Consider the following 18,488-nt stretch of genomic DNA (forward strand, 5'->3'; position numbering starts at 1 on the left):
TAGTGTTCCTTATTTAATTATTTCCTCAGAAAACATGGTAAGAGGCTTAGATGAAGATGAGACCAACTTCCTTGATGAGGTTTCTCGGCAGCAGGAACTAATAGAAAAGCAACGAAGAGAAGAAGAACTGAAAGAACTAAAGGAATACAGAATATCCTTTGTATTTTTTTTTTTTGGTACCGGGGATTGAGCTCAAGACCTTGTACTTGTGAGGCAGGTGCAGTGCCACTGAGCTAAATCCCCAGCCCCTTTGTATTTTGAGAGGTATCTGTGAAGTGTCAGTTTTCTCATAAATAGGAGGGTCTCCTATTTGTTAATCACTAGCCTGTTTCAGCACTGTTATTCCTGTCACTCTGAATGACTGGCAATGACTTGTACAGTCTATGTTACATGCAAAAGTCTGTTGGGATCAAAAGTCTATATTCTTTAGGATTAATTGTGGACATAAATCCTAATAGTAGCAGGATATTCTTGTCTTGTGGGATTAGTCTCTGAGACAGATGGACAATGCAGTCATTCTCATCCAGGGGAAAAATTGGCTTCAGAGTTTTAAAAGGACATGTTTAGCATCTCTCCTCTGTTCTTAGCAAGATCTTCCTCCTTGATACAACTGGGTTCTTCCCCATAGAGGCCTGAGAATGCAACAAAAATTATTTCGCTTTGCTCAGTATTGCCTTCTTGGAATCCATATGAATGTCTTAATAGGCATCCCAAAATGTTACTTGACTGAATCCAAATTCTTCATTCCATGCCACCCCTGCAGCTTGCTTCCAATGCTGTCAGCCAGAGTTTCTTCTTTTCCTGGTATTCCAGTTTCAGTAATGTGCTTCCGTGCTCCCAGCTGCTGGGGCCAAAAATTGCTTCCATAGTGTACTCCAAATCTGTCTTAATACTCGCTGTCTCTAATGCCCCTGTAGCAGTTACGGACTTTCTTCTGGACTGTTAATGATCTAACTGGTTTCTTTAAAAAACATTTTTTTCCTCCCAAAACATTTGTCACATTTAAAGTATAAAATCAAATATGTGGATCCAGATATATGAACCACATTCTAATTGTATTCTGTTTCTACTCTCATCCCCAGCATTCTTCAGACAATAAAGGGAATTTTTAAAAACCTATGTGGCATCATGTTGCTTCCTGTTTGTAACACTCTAGTGGCTTTCTGTTGCATTTAGACAAAAATATACATTCTTTGAGTCCTATAGGGCTCTACATGATTTAGGCCAATCCACCTCCCTGTTGGCATCTTAAAACCATTCTTTCTCGTGCAGTGTACTCAGCTTGCTGCCTTCTTTATGTTCCTCTCTCACACCAAGCTTTGATTCCATCTCAAGGCCTTAAATTTGCTATCTTCTCAGCCTGAAATGTTCTGCCCTCACATTTTACAGTGTTGGCATATCACAGCACTCAGGTCTCAGCTCAGAACTCTCCCAGAGGCCTGCCTTAAGTACCCATCTACAGTTGCACTCATTCTGTCGCTACCTTTTGTTTTGCTTTTTGGTTTGTTTTTGGTGCTGGGCTTTAGTCCAGGTCCTTGTGTATGCCAAACACATGCTCTGCCACTGAGCTACATCCCCAGTCCTGTAATAACTTTTTTATTTTATTTTATTTTTTTTGGAGACAGGGTCTTGCTATGTAGCTCAGGCTAGAGTTCAAGGACTTGAACTTATAGCAATCCTCTTGTCTCAGCCTACTCAGTGCTGGGATTAGAGGCATGTACCATCATGCCTGGCTGTAATAACATTTTAAAAAAATTTTTTTCCTATAGGGAAATACAGTAATTACACTTTTACTTGAATTATGTCTTGTTTTATGCTGGCTGACTGAGTTGGATGCCTTTCAACTTCTAACTAAAAGGAAAGAGAAGAGAAACTTTTCTGTCCTGGTAACAGTGCAGTAGAGCATTGAAGATGCTCCAAGGGCTATTGGCTTTAATTAATTAAACTTGAGAATTTCTGACTGTCTAGAAAAAGTGAAGAAAAGCAGGCTTACCAGCCGCTGCTGAGGTATAATGCACTAATCTCAAATGTAGAAGTAGCCAGAGCCTCGTTGAGATAAGAAGGGGAGGAGTAGGCATTGGTTTATTAGATTAGGAGCTGGCTTTTGGCTTTGATAATTATCACATGATACATTTTATAATCTGATACTTTATACTTTTGAATACAAGTAAATTGTGTTTTGTGCCATGTAAACAACAGAACTTTAGTTCCCTCTTATGTTAAACTATTTATTATTAAATATTTTAGGTTAAATATTTAGCAGTATTATGAGTGTTTAAAACTATGCCCCATCTAATGAACTTCTTGAGATTTTTTGCGGTATATTTATGTTTTTAAAGCATTTTGAGAGGAGGGAGACTTAAGGGAGAAAAATCTTAGGCTTTGGATGTGTATAAAAAGATACTGCCATCCTCTCATCTTAAAAGAATAAAAAATTAAATGTTATTTTTTGTGTCCTGGTATTGATGCTTTTGTTATATATTTCTATTTTTGTTTTACTTTAAAATATATAATACTGAGAGTTTTCCTTCAGAGTTTCTGTCCCTTTGTGTTGGAGCTGTAAGTGAAAATCACACATGCTAATGCTTGTAGGCATTCCCTGCTAGAAAAATGAAATATCTGTTCTATTTTTTATAAAAATGAACATATGGTACTAACATGTTTCCATGATGACCTTAAAAACATTAAATTGATGGAACTCAGAATAATACTGAGCATTATGCATAATCCCCCACCAAATACTGGATCTGTTGAAAGTAACCATCACCTGTAAGAACAGTTAGTGTTCAAAGAATGATCAGAATGAGAATGTCCATATTTCTGGTACCCTGCTTTCTGTATTGCTCAGACATAGATAACCTCAACTATATATCCCCTATGTCTACTCTCTCTTTGGGGCTACTTAGCTTTCTTGGGCACTAGATGTCACTGTTGTTCCAGTAAGGCACTACTGCAATTTAAGAACTTGCACCTGAATGTGAATGTGTATTTATCTGTTGTCAAGTTGTGAAAAGGGGCAGAAAAGAAACAGGAGGGAGCTGGTGGAGAGAGCAATAGAAAGTGACAGACCTTGAGAACCACAGGTTGACATCAGGAATGAAAGATAATGTGACATGTTCTGTTTATTCTTTTAAAACAACCTCCAGTTCCTGAGTTATGTTTGCGCAGCATTTCTCATTAAAAGCACCTTAAGAAAATGTTAAAACCCAGCTCCTGGGCATCTACTGTGCCTCACTCAGTGGACTGGGGCAAAGGGGGGACTATGTCTCAAGCTGGATTTGACTGGCAGAATGAGGGAGGAGTCTTTGGTGGGGGTAAGTAGGCCAGATATTACATGGTACCACCAAACGGCCATTGGGTTATATTTGTCACCCTTCTCATGATTTACAGTCACCCTGGGGCAGCTCTTTGTTTTGCTTAGTTTGACCCTTAACCTGTAACTCACAGTAATCTCAACAAGGTTGGAATCTCTGCAGAAAACAAGAAGGAAGTGGAGAAGAAACTGCCTGTGAAACCAATAGAAACCAAGAACAAGTTCTCCCAGGCAAAGCTGTTGGCAGGAGCTGTGAAGCATAAGAGGTTAGCCAGCTCTTAGAGTAAATCCCTCTGCATGTGCTCTGCAGTGCCACTTATAATGGTAACCAGTTCTACCAGTGACCAGGTGATCACTTAGCACAAGTCTCTGTGAAGTTCTTCAGTGTATTCACCTCAGTCTTTTTCCAGATTTGGCATCTTCTGTAGCCTTTGACCCTTGTCTCTTTGATCATTTATTCCACCAACATAATAATAGCTCTTCATTGAGCACCTCCATATGTCAGGCATTGTTAACTACTTCCTGTGAATGATGTAATTTATTCATCTCACCAGTTCTATGAATTATTGTTATAAGCCCTGTTTTACAAACGAGAAGACCCAGAACCTCAGAGGTTGAGAACTTTTGTCCAAGGTCACACAGTGATAAAGCAGGAGTTCAGTATTGGAGCCTCTGTGTTTTAAGGCAAATAAGATAGCAAGTCCTGTGAAAGGATTACATGGGATAATAAGCGCAGGAAGAGGAACACAGCTCTGCCTGGCAGGTGCATGTGCTCATGCTGGGGAAGTTAGGGAAGACATTAGAAAGATACTGGGTAGGAGACAAGCAGGCAAGGGAGAGAACCTCTCAGGCAGAGGGAACAGCTGCTGCAAAGACACTGAAAGAACCTGACAGCTGGGACAGGGTTATGGACCTGGCTGTGGCCCAGTTTGATTGATGTGGTAGCATTACCTAGAGCTTTTGCTAAGCACTTCGTCATGTTTTCTTTCTGAATCTTGAAATGGTACTGGAGTGATTGAATATGGTCATTTTAGTTTGACTAACCAGACCATGGGAGAAAGATGTTAAGTTTAAGAGCAGTCTGTTAGGAAAATCAGTGTGATATGTTGGCAAGTGGCCACATGTTTTGAAGAGAGTGTGTTGATGCAGTCTTGCTGTTTGGCACATCATCTGCTGCAGATGTTCCTGGGAACATTGCCTACATGTAAAAATGTCATCATGGAACAGCAGCAGAGAAGAGGAATGTGTAGCCTGAAAAGGGTCTGCTAAGCCACAGATTCTTTCAAGATCTCATGTAAGCTCCTAACTTCCAATGTCTTACCAGGATTTGGGACCTGGCTCACTCTTATTGGACTGGGCAAACCAAGGGCTCTAGCTGGTGCAGGATGGGTGTTGTCTCCCTTACTTAGTCTTTGGATCACCTTTAGAAAGGTCTCTGCTAACTTACCTGGAGATCTGCATAGAACCCCTCTTGGGTTTTGAAACTACATCATTTAATGTTGCTTTGTGACAAATCAACCTCCGAGGGCAAGAGTTCCTCCTGATCTACACTGCCTTATTAGATCTCCCGGGAGTCTGTGAATAATGTACATTTCCTACCAGGCAAGGTGGCACACACCTGTAATCCTAGCACTCAGGAGGCAGAGGCAAGAGGATTGCTGCAAGTTCAAGGCCAGCCTGGGTACATAGTGAATTGAAGCCAGCTTAAACTACATAGCAAGACCCTTAAAAAAAAAAAAAGCACTGTAGATCCCCAGGCCTCACATTAATTCTGGTTCAGAAAGTTTAGAGTGAAGTATGGGAATCTGTATTGTTCCAAGGATGATTCTGATGCCTGGTGAAAGTCTAGAAGCCGCTAGTGTATGTGTGTAGGAGGCATAAAAACAAAACAAGCACTTTTTTCATACCTTCTTCAAAAGGATGTCTTTTGCTTTCGTCAAGTTTATTCTTATTTATTGTTATAAACAGCTGTCATATACCTGGCTCATTCATTTTCAGCCTTTTCAGTTAGCATCCAGAGCTATAAATGTTCCCCAGCTTTCACTGGATACAAATTCTGTATTTCTTTCTAAACTTTAAGTTTCTACTGATAACTTTGAGTTGGGAATAATTTAGAAATATATTTTTAAATTCCCATATTGAGGTAACTTAACTGTATTTCATTAGTTCATGTGATTCTCTGCCACATCTTAACACTTACCATTAATGGAATCTTAGAGGCTATTAAGTATCATATTCATCTTTTGTTACTGATTTTGAACAATTGCCTTGTGGTTTGTATATACTGATTTTTTTGAGGTAGGTTTAGACTTTGTCACTCATTCCTGAAGTTAATGTTTGTGAATGTTCCAAGTAAGTTTGAGGAGAATCAATGTTTTATAATTATTGGTGCTGGATTCTATCTATCTGTCTATCTATTTATTTATTTATTTTTTTGGTACTGGGGATTGAACTCGGGACCTTGTCCTTGAAAGGCAGGTGGCAGAACCACTGAGCTAAATCCCCAGCCCCTTCTGGATTTTATTTAGATGCAACAAGTCAGGTTTGTTTATTCTATTGTTGAATGTGCTGTATTTTATCTACTTGCCTTATTGATGCTTGAGAGAAATATTTAAAAGTTTTCCAGTATCATAGTGATTTCTTGATTTCTCTTTGTTGAATATATATTTTGAGTATATTAGATGCATTAATCAGATGTATACATATTCAGAATTGTTATTTCTTCGTAGCAAATCAAATCTTATTAAGTAAGCTGTATCTTTTATAATGCTTTTGCTTTCAAAGCCTATTTTCCTAATATTAACATGAGTTACCCCAGATCTCTGTAGTATTTGCCATGGTACCTCTTGTTTTTGTTTGAGTTTTTGAGAGAGGATCTTGCTATGTAGCCCAGGCTGGCCTGGCAATCCTCCTGGCTCAGCCTCCCAAGGGCTGGGATTACAATCATGTGGCACCATCCCTAGCTGTATGGTACCTCTGTTTTCCATTCTTTTTACTTTTAACCTTTCTAGTTATTAAGTTGTTTTGTTTTTCAATAAGTTTTCAGATGCATCTCTTATAAATAGCTGCTTCTAAATTTATTTTCTCAATCTTTTTTCTAGTTGTCTATATTAACATTTTTTATATAATTTCTACCATCTTAATGTTGTCTTTTTACTTTTTAAAAGTAATTTCTGCCATCTTTTTTTTTTTTTTTTTTTTTTTTGGTACCGGGGATCGAACTTGGGCCCTTGTGCTTGTGCAGCAGGCGGCGAAACCACTGAGCTATATCCCCGGCCCCTATATTCCTTTTTAAAAAATGATTCAGATTTTAAAATCTCATTTTTCTTTTCTTTTCTTTTTTTGGCAGTACTGAGGATTGACTCTGGAACCTAAATATTGAGCTACATCCCTAGCCCTTTTTTTCATTTTCTTTTATTTTTTTAATTTTCCTTTTTTTTTTTTGGAGACAGGGTCTCACTGAGTTGCTAAGGCTAAGCTCGAACTTGTGATCCTCCTGCCTCAGCTTCTCAGTGCTGGGAATACAGGCATGCACCACCACACCTGCTTTTGATCATATAGTCATATTTAACACCACAAATTTGTTGTTTTTTTTTTAATACAGATGATTGTTTCGGTTTGCATTTGCCAGTTTCATTGTATATTATCCCTTCCTTCTGGAACTCAGGCCTTCCTTCTGGGATAATTTGGTTTTTTGTTGAAGTATATTATTTTAGTGAAAGTGTTTTTGTTTCTTTGTTGAAGTACGTTATTTTATTTTATTTTTGGGGGATACCAGGGATTGAACTCGGGTCCTTGTGCTTTCGAGGCAAGCAACAGCAGCACTGAGCTAAATCCCCGGCCCGAAGTACATTATTTTAGTGAAAGAATCTTTAGTATTTTATTCTAGATGTTTTTTTCTATCTTTAATAACTAAATTTTTGTCATTTGTGAATAGTATCCAAATATTCTTAAAATGTATCTGTGGTTCTAACCAGGTTGAATGATAAAAATGACAATCAAAGGTTTACATGCGTCACCCCTTGGATTTGTCAGGAGTTTGACTTTGTAATGAATTTTATAATTCGAGGAGATTAAGAACCTAAAATGAAGGCTTTTCATTTCAGAGCCTCACAGGCCTCCTTCAGAGCCTCCTGCAGGTTGCCTAAGACCCATATATATGGTTTTAATTCCCAGATTGGACATAGCTCAAATCACTGTGTTTTTTATTACAGCTCAGAGAGTGGCAATAGTGTGAAAAGACTGAAACCGGACTCTGATCCAGATGACAAGAGTCAAGGTGGGTGGCAGACTTTCTTTTTCCATGGTACACATGAACCACGGTAAAGGGCTGAACGCAGTGTATCTGTGAATGGATGCATGTCTTTCTCTCTTCAAACAAGCTACCTAAACTTCATTTGCCCAACTGTTTTATACCAGGCAAGATTGATTTCCAAGACTATGTCAGTTGGCCTGCAAAAATATTGTGTTAGAAACCAATGGAGCTCATAAATGACAGTTGTGTTTTCCCAGGACTGCTTACAAATCCCTGGTTAGATGACCTCTGGTCACAAAGAGTTTTTCCTCTGTCTCCTCCAAATGCCAAGTTTCTTGATTTCACTGGGCTTGCTCCCTGTGGGAGGCAGAATGCCTGGCTCCTGCTGATTGTTGGAGTGTACTAGGCCTAGAAGCTTAATACAGTCTCCAGGAGTACACTTTCTTTAGTGGTTCCTTTCATGTGAAGAAACCTCTCTGTATTAAATGGAATGAAGTTGTAAGTGAGGGAGGATATTCCTGAGGGTCGGATTAGGGATGGAGAAGTCAGTAGTCTGTTTTCAGTTCTACATCTGACTCCCTGTGGGATCAAGACTCTGAGCTAAATTCAGTGGGTCATCTATAAACAGGGCTTACATTTATTTCTCTTAAAAAATAAAAAATGGGCGGTCCCGAGGTCACCAGTCATGCTGAAAACACTGAATCAGCCTGCGCCCTGGCAGCAATCCACTGCCCCCCCCCCTTTGGCCTCTTCTCTGTACAGCCACCTGGTTCCACACTACAAAGACGCAGAGGACACCGGACCACCAGACCACTGTACTGGAGCTAATCAAGTTCTCAGCATTTAAAGAATTCCTGCCCAGAGGTAGGGGTTTCTGAGCCGTCGTCCCACTGCTCCTGATCCAGAGGAAGGGGCTGCCCGACCACTATCCCTCCCGCTGCTCCCAGCCCAGAGGAAAGGGCTTTTGGGCTGCCATCTGTCCTGCCACCCCGGCCCAGAGGTAGGGGTTTCTGAGCCGCCATCCTGCCGCTCCTGGGCCAGAGGAAGGGGCTTTTGGGCCACCATCCCTACTGCCACTCCCAGCCCTTGGCCCACCTCTCCCAGGTCAGAGGAGGTGAGCTGTACAGATGTCAACAGCACCCCTCCCCCCAGCCCCCAAGTCGAAATGAGAAAACACATAAATAAGTCTCAAAACCAGACTCCCACATCACCTACAGCAACCCCAAAGGGAAATGAGATGGAACACTCTGATACTCAACCACCTGGACCCACTGAACTGGCAATAAAAGGGGATCTGGAAAAAATGAAAGCAGAAATAATTTCTCAGATAACAGGAGAAATTGTGCACCTAGTGCAAGACATGATTAATAAATCTAGAGAGGAGCTGAGGAACATGATGGAATCCCAACATAGGAAACAAATGGAATCCATAAAACAGATGCAAATAGATTTCCAGGACATGAAAAACGCCATTGAAAGTCTACACAGCAGAATGAGCCAATGTGAGGACAAAATTTCAGATATAGAAGATAAGATTGCAATTACTAACCAGGAAAAGAAAAATTGTTTCAAAATTATAAGAGAACACAAGAAAGCAATCCAGCAGCTGCTAGATGATGCAAAGAAGAATAGCATAAGACTGATTGGAGTCAATGAAAAAACAGGAGAGAGTGCAGATGACATAAACTCTTCACAGAAGTAATGGCAGAAAACTTCTCAAGCAGGGGAAAAGAACTTGACATACAGATAAGTGAGGCATATAGGACTCCAAATAGCCTTGGTCAAAAAAAATCTACAGGTAGGCATATAATTGTTAAGATTCCAGAAACTCAACAGAAGAACAAAGTTCTACAAGCAGTCAGAGAAAAGAAACAAATCACATACAAAGGAAAGCCCATCAGAATCACAGCAGACTTCTCAACACAAACCATCAAGGCAAGAGCTTGGAGTGATATTTTCCAAGCCCTAAAAGAAAACAGCCTCCAACCCAGATTGATGTACCCTGTAAAACTATCTTTCAAAATTGATGAAGAAATAAGATACTTTCATGACAAAGAGCACCTTAGGAACTTCATGAATACCAGACCAGCACTCCAAAGAATTTTACACAATATCCTAGGAACAGACATTGAGGATCACAACCCCAAGAAGCAAAGCAGAATGAACCCATCTGGCATGACAAGAAATTAAATGTAAAGGGGGAGAACCCAACAAAAAGAAAAAGTCATAGCAATGACAAGTCAATACATTTCAGTTATAACCATCAATGTTAATGATCTCAGTTCACCAATCAAAAGAAATAGACTGGCAGAATGGGTCAAGAAGCAAAATCCTACAGTATGCTGCATACAAGAAACACACTTCATTCAAAAGGAAACTCATAGACTAAAAGTTAAAGGGTGGAAAACAATACTCCATGTGACAGGAACCTGAAAAAAAGCAGGAGTAGCTATCCTTTTTGCAGATCAGGTAGACTTCAAACCAACACTGATTAAGAGAGATGAAGAAGGACACTACATCCTTGTAAAGGGAAGAATTCAAGAGGAAGAGATGACAATCATAAATATCTATGCACCAAACACTAGTGCGCCCAGCTATATAAAACAAAAAAGGATGTGAAAAGTCATATATGCACTAATACAATTGTAGTGGGGGACCTCAACACCCCACTGTCACAAATAGATAGATCAACTAGACAAAAAATAAGTAATGAAATACTAGAACTCAATCAGACTCTTGAAGAAATGAACTTAACAGATGTTTACAGAGTCTTCCACCCCACAAAATCAGAATACACATTCTTCTCAGCTGCACATGGGTCATTCTGAAAAATAGAGCACATACTCACACATAGAACATGTTTAAGTGCAAAGGAATTGAAGTTATCCCCTGTATATTATCAGACCATAGGGGGATATAATTGGAGATCCATAGCAAAAGAAACTTGAAAAATTACATAAACACTTGGAAATTGAACAACACACTTCTGAATAACCAGAGGGTCATAGAGGAAATTAAAGAAGAAATCAGACAGTTCCTTCAATTAAATGACAATACAACATATCGGAATCTATGGGACCCAATGAAAGCAGTCTTACAAGGGAAATTCATAGCAGTGAATATGCATATTAGGAAAACAGAATGAGCCCAATTAAACAACCTGATGCTGAACCTCAAGCTTCTAGAAAAAGAAGAGCAGGACAAACCCAAAGCTCATACAAGGGAGGAAATTATAAAGATCAGAGGAGAAATCAATGCAATGGAGACTAAGAGAACAATACAAAAAATCAGTGAAGCCAAGAGTTGGTTCTTTGAAAGAATCAACAAAATTGACAACCCTTAGCCAACCTTATCAGAAAAAGGAAAGAAAAGGCCCCAATCCATGCAATTAGGAATGAAAAGGGTGAAATGACAGCAGACCCAGCAGAAATCCAGAGGATCATCAATACCTACTTCCAGAACCTATATGCCAGTAAGATGGAAAACACAGAAGAAATGGACAGATTCCTAGATACATATGAATTACCAAAGTTGAACGAAGAAGACCTAAAAATTCTAAACAACCCAATATCAACCAATGAAATTGAAAACGTAATTAAAAACTTGACAACTAAGAAAAGCCCGGGTCCTGATGGCTTCACTGCTGAATTCTACAAGACATTTAGAGAGGAACTACTGCCCCTACTGTTTAAACTCTTCAATGAAATTGAAAGGGAAGCAATACTCCCAAATTCATTCCTGGAAGCAAGCATCACCTTGATCCCCAAAGCAGAGAAAGACTCAACCAAAAAGGAGAACTATAGGCCAATCTCACTAATGAACATAGATGCAGAAATCCTTAATAAGATAATGGCAGATAGAATGCAGAAGTTCATCAAGAAGATCATACACCCTGATGAAGTGGGATCCATCCCAGGGATGCAGGGATGGTTCAATATGTGCAAATCAATCAATGTAATAAACTATATGAATAGAGCCAAGGACAAAAACCATATGATCATCTCCATAGATGCAGAAAAAGCATTTGACAAAATCCGACATGCATTTATGATAAAAACCCTACAAAAAATTGGAATAGATGGTCTCTACCTCAAACTGATAGAAGCCATCTATGAAAAACCAACAGCCAATATCATACTAAATGGTCAAAAACTGAAATCCTTCACACTAAAATCAGGAACAAGACAAGGATGTCCACTATCACCACTTTTGTTCAATATAGTTTTGGAAACATTAGCCACAGCAATTAGACAAGAGAAATAAAAGGAATAAAGATAGGAAATAAAGTCAAATTGTCATTATTTGCAGATGACATGATACTCTATATAGAAGACCCCAAGAACTCCACCAAAAGTCTTCTAGACTTAATAACCAAATTCAGTCAAGTAGCTGGTTACAAGGTCAACACACAAAAATCAATAGCTTTCCTCTACAGCAATGACAGACTTACTGAGAGAAAAATAGGGCAAACAATTCCTTTCACAATAGCATCTAAAAAACTGAAATAGCTAGGAATCAACCTAACAAAAGAAATCAAAGACCTCTTCTCTGAAAACTATGGCACTCTGAAAAGAGAGATTGAAGATGATATCAGAAAATGGACAGACATCCCCTGCTCCTGGGTAGGAAGGATTAATATAGTGAAAATGGCCATACTTTCAAAACTGCTATATAGATTCAATGCAATTCCAATTGAGATCCCAGCAGCATACTTCATGGACCTTGAGAAAACAATCCAAAAATTCATTTGGAACAAGAAGAGACCCAGAATGGCAAAAGCAATTCTAGGTAACAGAGACATGCCAGGGGCTATCATAATCCCCAACCTGCAACTATGCTACAAAGCTACTGTGATAAAAACAGCATGGTACTGGCAAAGAAACAGACCTGAGGACCAGTGGAACAGATTAGAAGATGCAGAAGCAACTCCAGACACACTCGGCCATCCTATCTTCAATAAAGGAGCCAAACACCCTCACTGGAGGAAAGATAGCCTCTTTAATAAATGGTGCTGGGAAAATTGGGTTTCAACTTGCCAAAGATTAAAACTAGACCTGTATCTCTCCACATGCACTAAACTAAAATCAAAATGGATTAAAGATCTAAATATTAAAATAGAAACTCTGAACCAGTTGGAACAGAGGTTAGGTAGAACTCTTGAAGACATCGGTGTAGGAAAAGATTTTATGAACAAAACCTCAGTTGCCTGTGAACTAACACAAACAATCAACAAGTGGGATCTCTTATTAAAAAGCTTCTGCACAGCAAGAGAAACCACCAGCATTGTGAAGAGACAACCCACAATGTGGGAAAAAATCTTCACCTGCTCTTCCTCAGACAAAGGCCTACTATCTCGAATCTATAAAGAACTGAAAAAGATCAGACCTCCCAAATTTAAAAACCCAATCCGAAAATGGGCATCCTAAATGAACAGACATTTCTCAGACAAGGAAATAGAAATAACAAATACATGAAAAAATGTTCAACATCACTGGTCATTGGAGAGATGCAAAAGAAAACAATGCTGAGATTCCACCTCACACCAGAAAGAATGGCTGCTATCATGAAATCAACCAATAACATGCTGGCAGGGCTGTTGGGAAAGAGGAACCCTGCTCCACTGCTGGTGGGAGTGTAGACTGGTGCAAGCACTGTGGAAATCAGTATGGAGATACCTCAAAGAACTAGGACTGGAAGTCCCATTTGACCCTGCTATTCCACTGCTGGGGATCTTCCCCAAAGAATTAAAAGAATCATACCACAGTGATATATGTGCATCCATGCTCGTAGCAGCACAGTTTGTGATAGCTAAAACTTGAAAACAGCCCAAATGCCCATCAACTGGAGACTGGATAAAGAAGATGTGGTATTTTAATAAAATGGAGTACTACTCAGCCATAAAAAATGAGAAATTAGAGACATTTATAGCTAAGTGGATGCACATTGAGGCGATACTCTTAAGTGAAATAGGACACACATGTATAAATACCAAATAGTTTCTCTGGTGTGAGAAACTGTAAGTGTAAATAAGGACTAAAATGTATAATAGGTAATGTAAAATAGGAAGAAAAGGGGCAAAGGGGAAGGAAGTGGGAGGGGTAGGGGAAAGGAAAGAAGGGTATGGAAGTAATATGAGAAAATGGAAAAATAGGAACAAAATCTTTGTAAATAGGAATGGAGGGGTTGAAGGGAGGGCTGGACAGGGGTGAAAAATAAGAACCAAGAGAGACTATGTAAAGGTGCAAATTTCCAATGATGAATGTCATTATATTGTATACCTAAAGTGTACCAATGATTAGAATGAATAATCAATAATGCAAAATAGGAAGAAAATTTCCAAAGGGGTAGGGGTAGTGGGAAGGGCAGGGGAAAGAAAAGAAGGGAAAGGAAAAATGCTGAGAAATGGAAAAAATGGAAATAAAGTCTTTGTAAATAGGGAAGGGTGGAGGGGGTGAAGAGAGAGGGCTAGGAATGGGGAAAAAATAAGAACCAAGATGCATCATGTAAAGGTACAAGTTCCCAATGAGAAATGTAATTGTGTTGTATACCTAAAATGTACCAATAAAAGAATTTAAGAAAAATAAAAATAAAAATAAAAAAGGATGCTTTTTTAAATGTTTGTGTAGAGCATCAGGGATAGTGCACTGTTACTGTTACTCTTTTGCTGTAAAACCTTTTATTTTTATTTCATTATTATTATTTTAAAACCTGTTTTTAAATAGGACCCTCAGTGAAAACTCCTTTGCACTCAAGATCCCTCTTCTATCTAGTTCTTTCCACAGAGAAATAGTATTTTACATTTCTTGTGTTTCCATCCAGACCTGTTTTATGTATGTACAAGCAATTATAAATACATATTTTAGAACTACTTTATTATAGATAATTTGAAACGTTTAAAAATCAAAATAACAGTGTAATGACCCCCTATCGACAATTTTTTTTTGGTACCGGGGATTGACCTCGGGACCTTGCACTTGCAGGGCAGTTATGGCACCACTGAGCTAAATCTTCAGCCCTATATCAACAAATGTATATTTTTAAATGTATATTTTATTTTGCAGTGTTAAGGAATCAAACCCAGGGCCTTGCACATGCTAGGCAAACATTCTACACTAAGCTATACCTCCCCAACTGTAATATATTTTGTAACAAATCCCAGTTATCATTTCACTTCCTAATTCTCCAGTATGTGTTTCTGAAAAGTAAGTTCTTTTTTGCCTTTTTTTTTATCAATTGCAATACCGTGATCATATCTAAAATAATCACAGTAATTACCAAATGTCAAATGTAAAGTTAGTATTCATTTTGCCCAATTATTTCAAAAAATGTTTTCTTAGCAATTTTGTTTTTAAAGTTCGAATCTAAGCAAGGACTAAACATTGTATCTGGCTCATGACAACTTTTTTTTTTTTTTTTTGCAGTACTGGGGATTGAACCCAGGGCCTACACACTGAGCTGTATCTGCAGGTCTTTTAAAATTTATTTTGAAACAGGATCTTGATAAGTTGCCCAGACTGGGCTTGAACTTGTGATCTTTCTACCTCAGCCTCCCAGAGAGTGGGATTACAAGAATGCCACCATGCCCAACTTCATGAAACTTAAAAAAAAAAATACTGAAATATAATTTATAGCATTCACCCTTTAAAGAAATATAGTTATGTGGCTATTAGCATGTTCACAAGGTTGTATGACCATTACCACTACCTGTTTCCAAAACATTTTCAACACCCAGAAGAAACCCTACTGTTAGTGGTTATTCCCCATTCCTTCTTCTCGTCAGCCAGTGGCAACCACTATTTTTTCTGTCTCAGTAAACTCCTTTTTGGATCATTTCATATAAATGAAATCATGCAATATGTGGTGTTTTGTGTCTGGCTTTTCAGTCAATATAATATTTTCAAAGTTCATGTTGTAATATGAATTAATGTGTTTTACTAATGGCTGAACAAGATCCATTGTATAATATACTATAGTTCATTATTTGATGGGCATTTGTATTGTTTCTATTTTTTGGCTAATATTAATCAGGCTGCCATAAATATTCATGTATAAGTTTTTGTGTAACGCCCTCTTTTCAGTCTTTCGGATGTGTATCTACAAGTAGAATTACTAGGTCATACAGTATCTCTATGATTAACTTCTTGAAGAACTGCTAAACTATTTTTCAAAGTAGCTACCCTGTTTTTACATTGTATCTGAGGGTTCCAGGTTCTTAGGTCTTTTTCAACACTTGTTACTGTCTTTTTAAAATTAAATCCTCGTGAGTATCTCATTGTGATTTTGATTTGTATTTCCCTAATGATGTTAAGCATCATGTATTGGGCATTTTGTTTGGAGAAATATCTACCAGATGCTTAGCAAAAATTTAAATTGAGTTATTTATCTTTTCATTGTTGAGTGGTAAGGATACTTGATAGTTATTAGATATATAATTTGCAAGTATTTTTTCTGGGTTGGTTTTTACTTTGTTCATAGTGCTCTCTGGAGCATAAAGTTTTTAATTTTGATGACATCCAATTTATCAATTTTTCTTTGTTGTTTATGCTCTAAGTATCATACATAAGAAACCATTGCCTAATTTGTGGTCATGAAGATTTATGCCTGTTTCTTCAAAGAGTTTTTTAATTTTAGTTTTTACATCCAGTCTTTGATTCATTTTGAGTTAGTTTTTGTTTAGTTTTTGTTGTTGTTGTTGTTGTTTGAGACAGGATCTTGCTGTGTAGGTCAGGCTGGCCTTGAATCCACTACGTAGCCTAGGCAGGCCTTGAATTCATGACAGTCCTCCTGCTTCAGCCTCTGGGATTACAGGAGTGCACCACCACGCCTGGCAAGTTTATTTCTGTTATAACATAAAGTAGGGGTCCAGTTTCATTTATAGGGATATCCTTTTGTCCTGGCAGTACTTGTTGAAAAGATTAATTTTTCTCCCAACAAACTGTCAAGGCATTCTTGTTGACAATCAGTTGACTTTAAATATATGGGTTTATTTCTGGAATCTTTTCTGTTTCATTTATCTTTATGTCTGTCCTTATACCATTACCACATAGTCTTCATCACTGAAGCTTTGTAGTAAGTTTTGAAATCGAGAAGTGTGAGTCTTGTTTTTTTTCAAGAATGTTTTGCTTATTTGGAGTCCTTTTGATTTCCATTTGAATTTTGGGACCAGTTTGTTGATTTCTGCAAAAGCAGCTGAAATTTTGATAGAACTTGTAAGACTCTGTAGATTTGTTTGTTAATATTGCCATCTTAACAGTATCTTAAGTCATCTTAATAGCTACACACACACACACCTGACTTCATAAGAATTTTAAACTCATTTCAACTAATAAACTAGTTGCCTTGTATCTGATGTTTACTCTCTGGTAGAAAGGAAAGGAAAGTGGAAAGGAGAACTGTGGCTTCCTTGAACCAGCTCAGACAAATACTTGTATTTCAGAGCCATCTTTTTTGTCATTCTGAATGCCTTCTTCCTACCCCTGCGTTCTGCTGCAGAAGCTAAGCCAGAAATATCTTCCTTTACTGGGACATTAGGCCTCATAAGAATGATGTTCCCTGAAGCTTACTTCTGAGACTGTCCTCAGCAGAAGGAGGATTTTCTGCTTGGTCCCTCAGAAGCTATCTGGGATCCTGATAGATTCAGCTTCCCCCTAAAGACCTGCCTGAGCAGAGCCAGTGAATGCACAAGTTGGCCCCATCTACTCTCAAGTCACACATCTGCCTGAGTCCCAAGAATATTCTCTAGTAATAATTTTTTGTGTTAATTTGGTATGACAGTGAGGTATAGCAAATGCAGAAGTTGGCAGGAAACCTCACCAAATGGGTGAGATCAGAGGGCACCATTTTGTTCTCTTTGGACAGTTAACTGCTTTTGGAATGAAATTTGTCAGAGTTGAAGTCTCTTTTCTTTCTTAAAACTTCCTACGTAATTGGGAGTTTTTGTCTTTTCACTTAACCTAATGATGCCACAGTGGTCCAGATTCCTTGGTCACACATTTTAGTAGCTGGCTTCTATCCTTCCTTTAGGCCAGCTCTTATCCTTACAGGTATTCTGAACTTTTCTTTCTTTTCTCAGCCCCTTAAATCCAGTTCACACTTGAAACACTTGATAAAACAGTATACTTCACTGAATGACTTTCGCATGAATTAGTGTTTTTTGTTTGGGTTTTTTTTCCTCTCTTTCTCTCTCTCTTTCTCTCTCTCTCACTCTTTTGAGATAGCATTTGGCTGTGCAACCCAGACTTGCCTTGAACTTCTAATCCTCTTGTCTCAGCTCCCAAGAGCTGAGATTATGTATGTGCACCACCATGCCCAGCCATAAATTAGTTTTCTAAGTAAATGAACCACATACCTTTATAAGATATTTATTTTTAAAACAACCAAATTTTTCTGCCAGAATACTAAAATCATCCTTCTATTTGTCATGCATAACAACAATGAATATTTAAGTAATAAATGATATAGCTTGATGTCATGCCCCCAAAGAGTGTGGAAATCATCAGTTTATTCTCCTAGAGTAACCAGTTTTGAATGTATTTTTGCTGACATTGTCATACATATGCATGGTTGTGCCTCCTTCCCCCAAATTATAACTTATATACGCTGTTCTGCTCCTTGCCTTTTTCTTTTAGCACAGTATCTTGGAGATCATTCAATTCCAGTACAGACAAAGATGCTTTGTTTTGTTTCTTTTTTTGCAGTGCTAGGGATGGAACTTGGTGCATTCTAAGCAAGAACCCTACCCCTGAGCCACAACCCCGCCCGAGATGCTTTCTTCTTGATGGCTGAATAGGAGTCCATTACTTAGCCAGCTGCCTATTAATGGACATTTTGCTACTGCAAATTGTGCTGCAGTGAATGTTCTCTTATGAACATCGTTTAAATTTGAAGATTATTGCCAGATTTCTCTATATTCCTTCAGCA

General features: G+C 38.3%; 1 protein-coding gene across 10 annotated transcripts in view; it reads left to right on the forward strand.

Moving 5' to 3' along the window:
* The window catches only part of Psme3ip1 (proteasome activator subunit 3 interacting protein 1), a 38,627-nt gene that overhangs the window by 16,043 nt on the left and 4,096 nt on the right, over window positions 1-18,488 (forward strand). For 9 of the 10 annotated variants that reach the window (XM_021257016.2, XM_087206209.1, XM_021257012.2 and 6 more), the window contains 4 exons: window positions 30-151; window positions 3,446-3,579; window positions 7,528-7,592; window positions 8,331-8,432. In XM_021257016.2, coding sequence (XP_021112675.1) covers window positions 30-151; window positions 3,446-3,579; window positions 7,528-7,592; window positions 8,331-8,432 — 423 coding nt within the window. The remainder of the gene's footprint in view (window positions 1-29; window positions 152-3,445; window positions 3,580-7,527; window positions 7,593-8,330; window positions 8,433-18,488) is intronic. The other variant, XM_021257010.2, reaches the window with a different exon arrangement.

Source organism: Heterocephalus glaber, unplaced genomic scaffold, assembly GCF_053883595.1.
Source record: "Heterocephalus glaber isolate CG9 unplaced genomic scaffold, H.glaber_assembly_v1.0 deba00000071, whole genome shotgun sequence".
NCBI lineage: Eukaryota > Metazoa > Chordata > Mammalia > Rodentia > Bathyergidae > Heterocephalus > Heterocephalus glaber.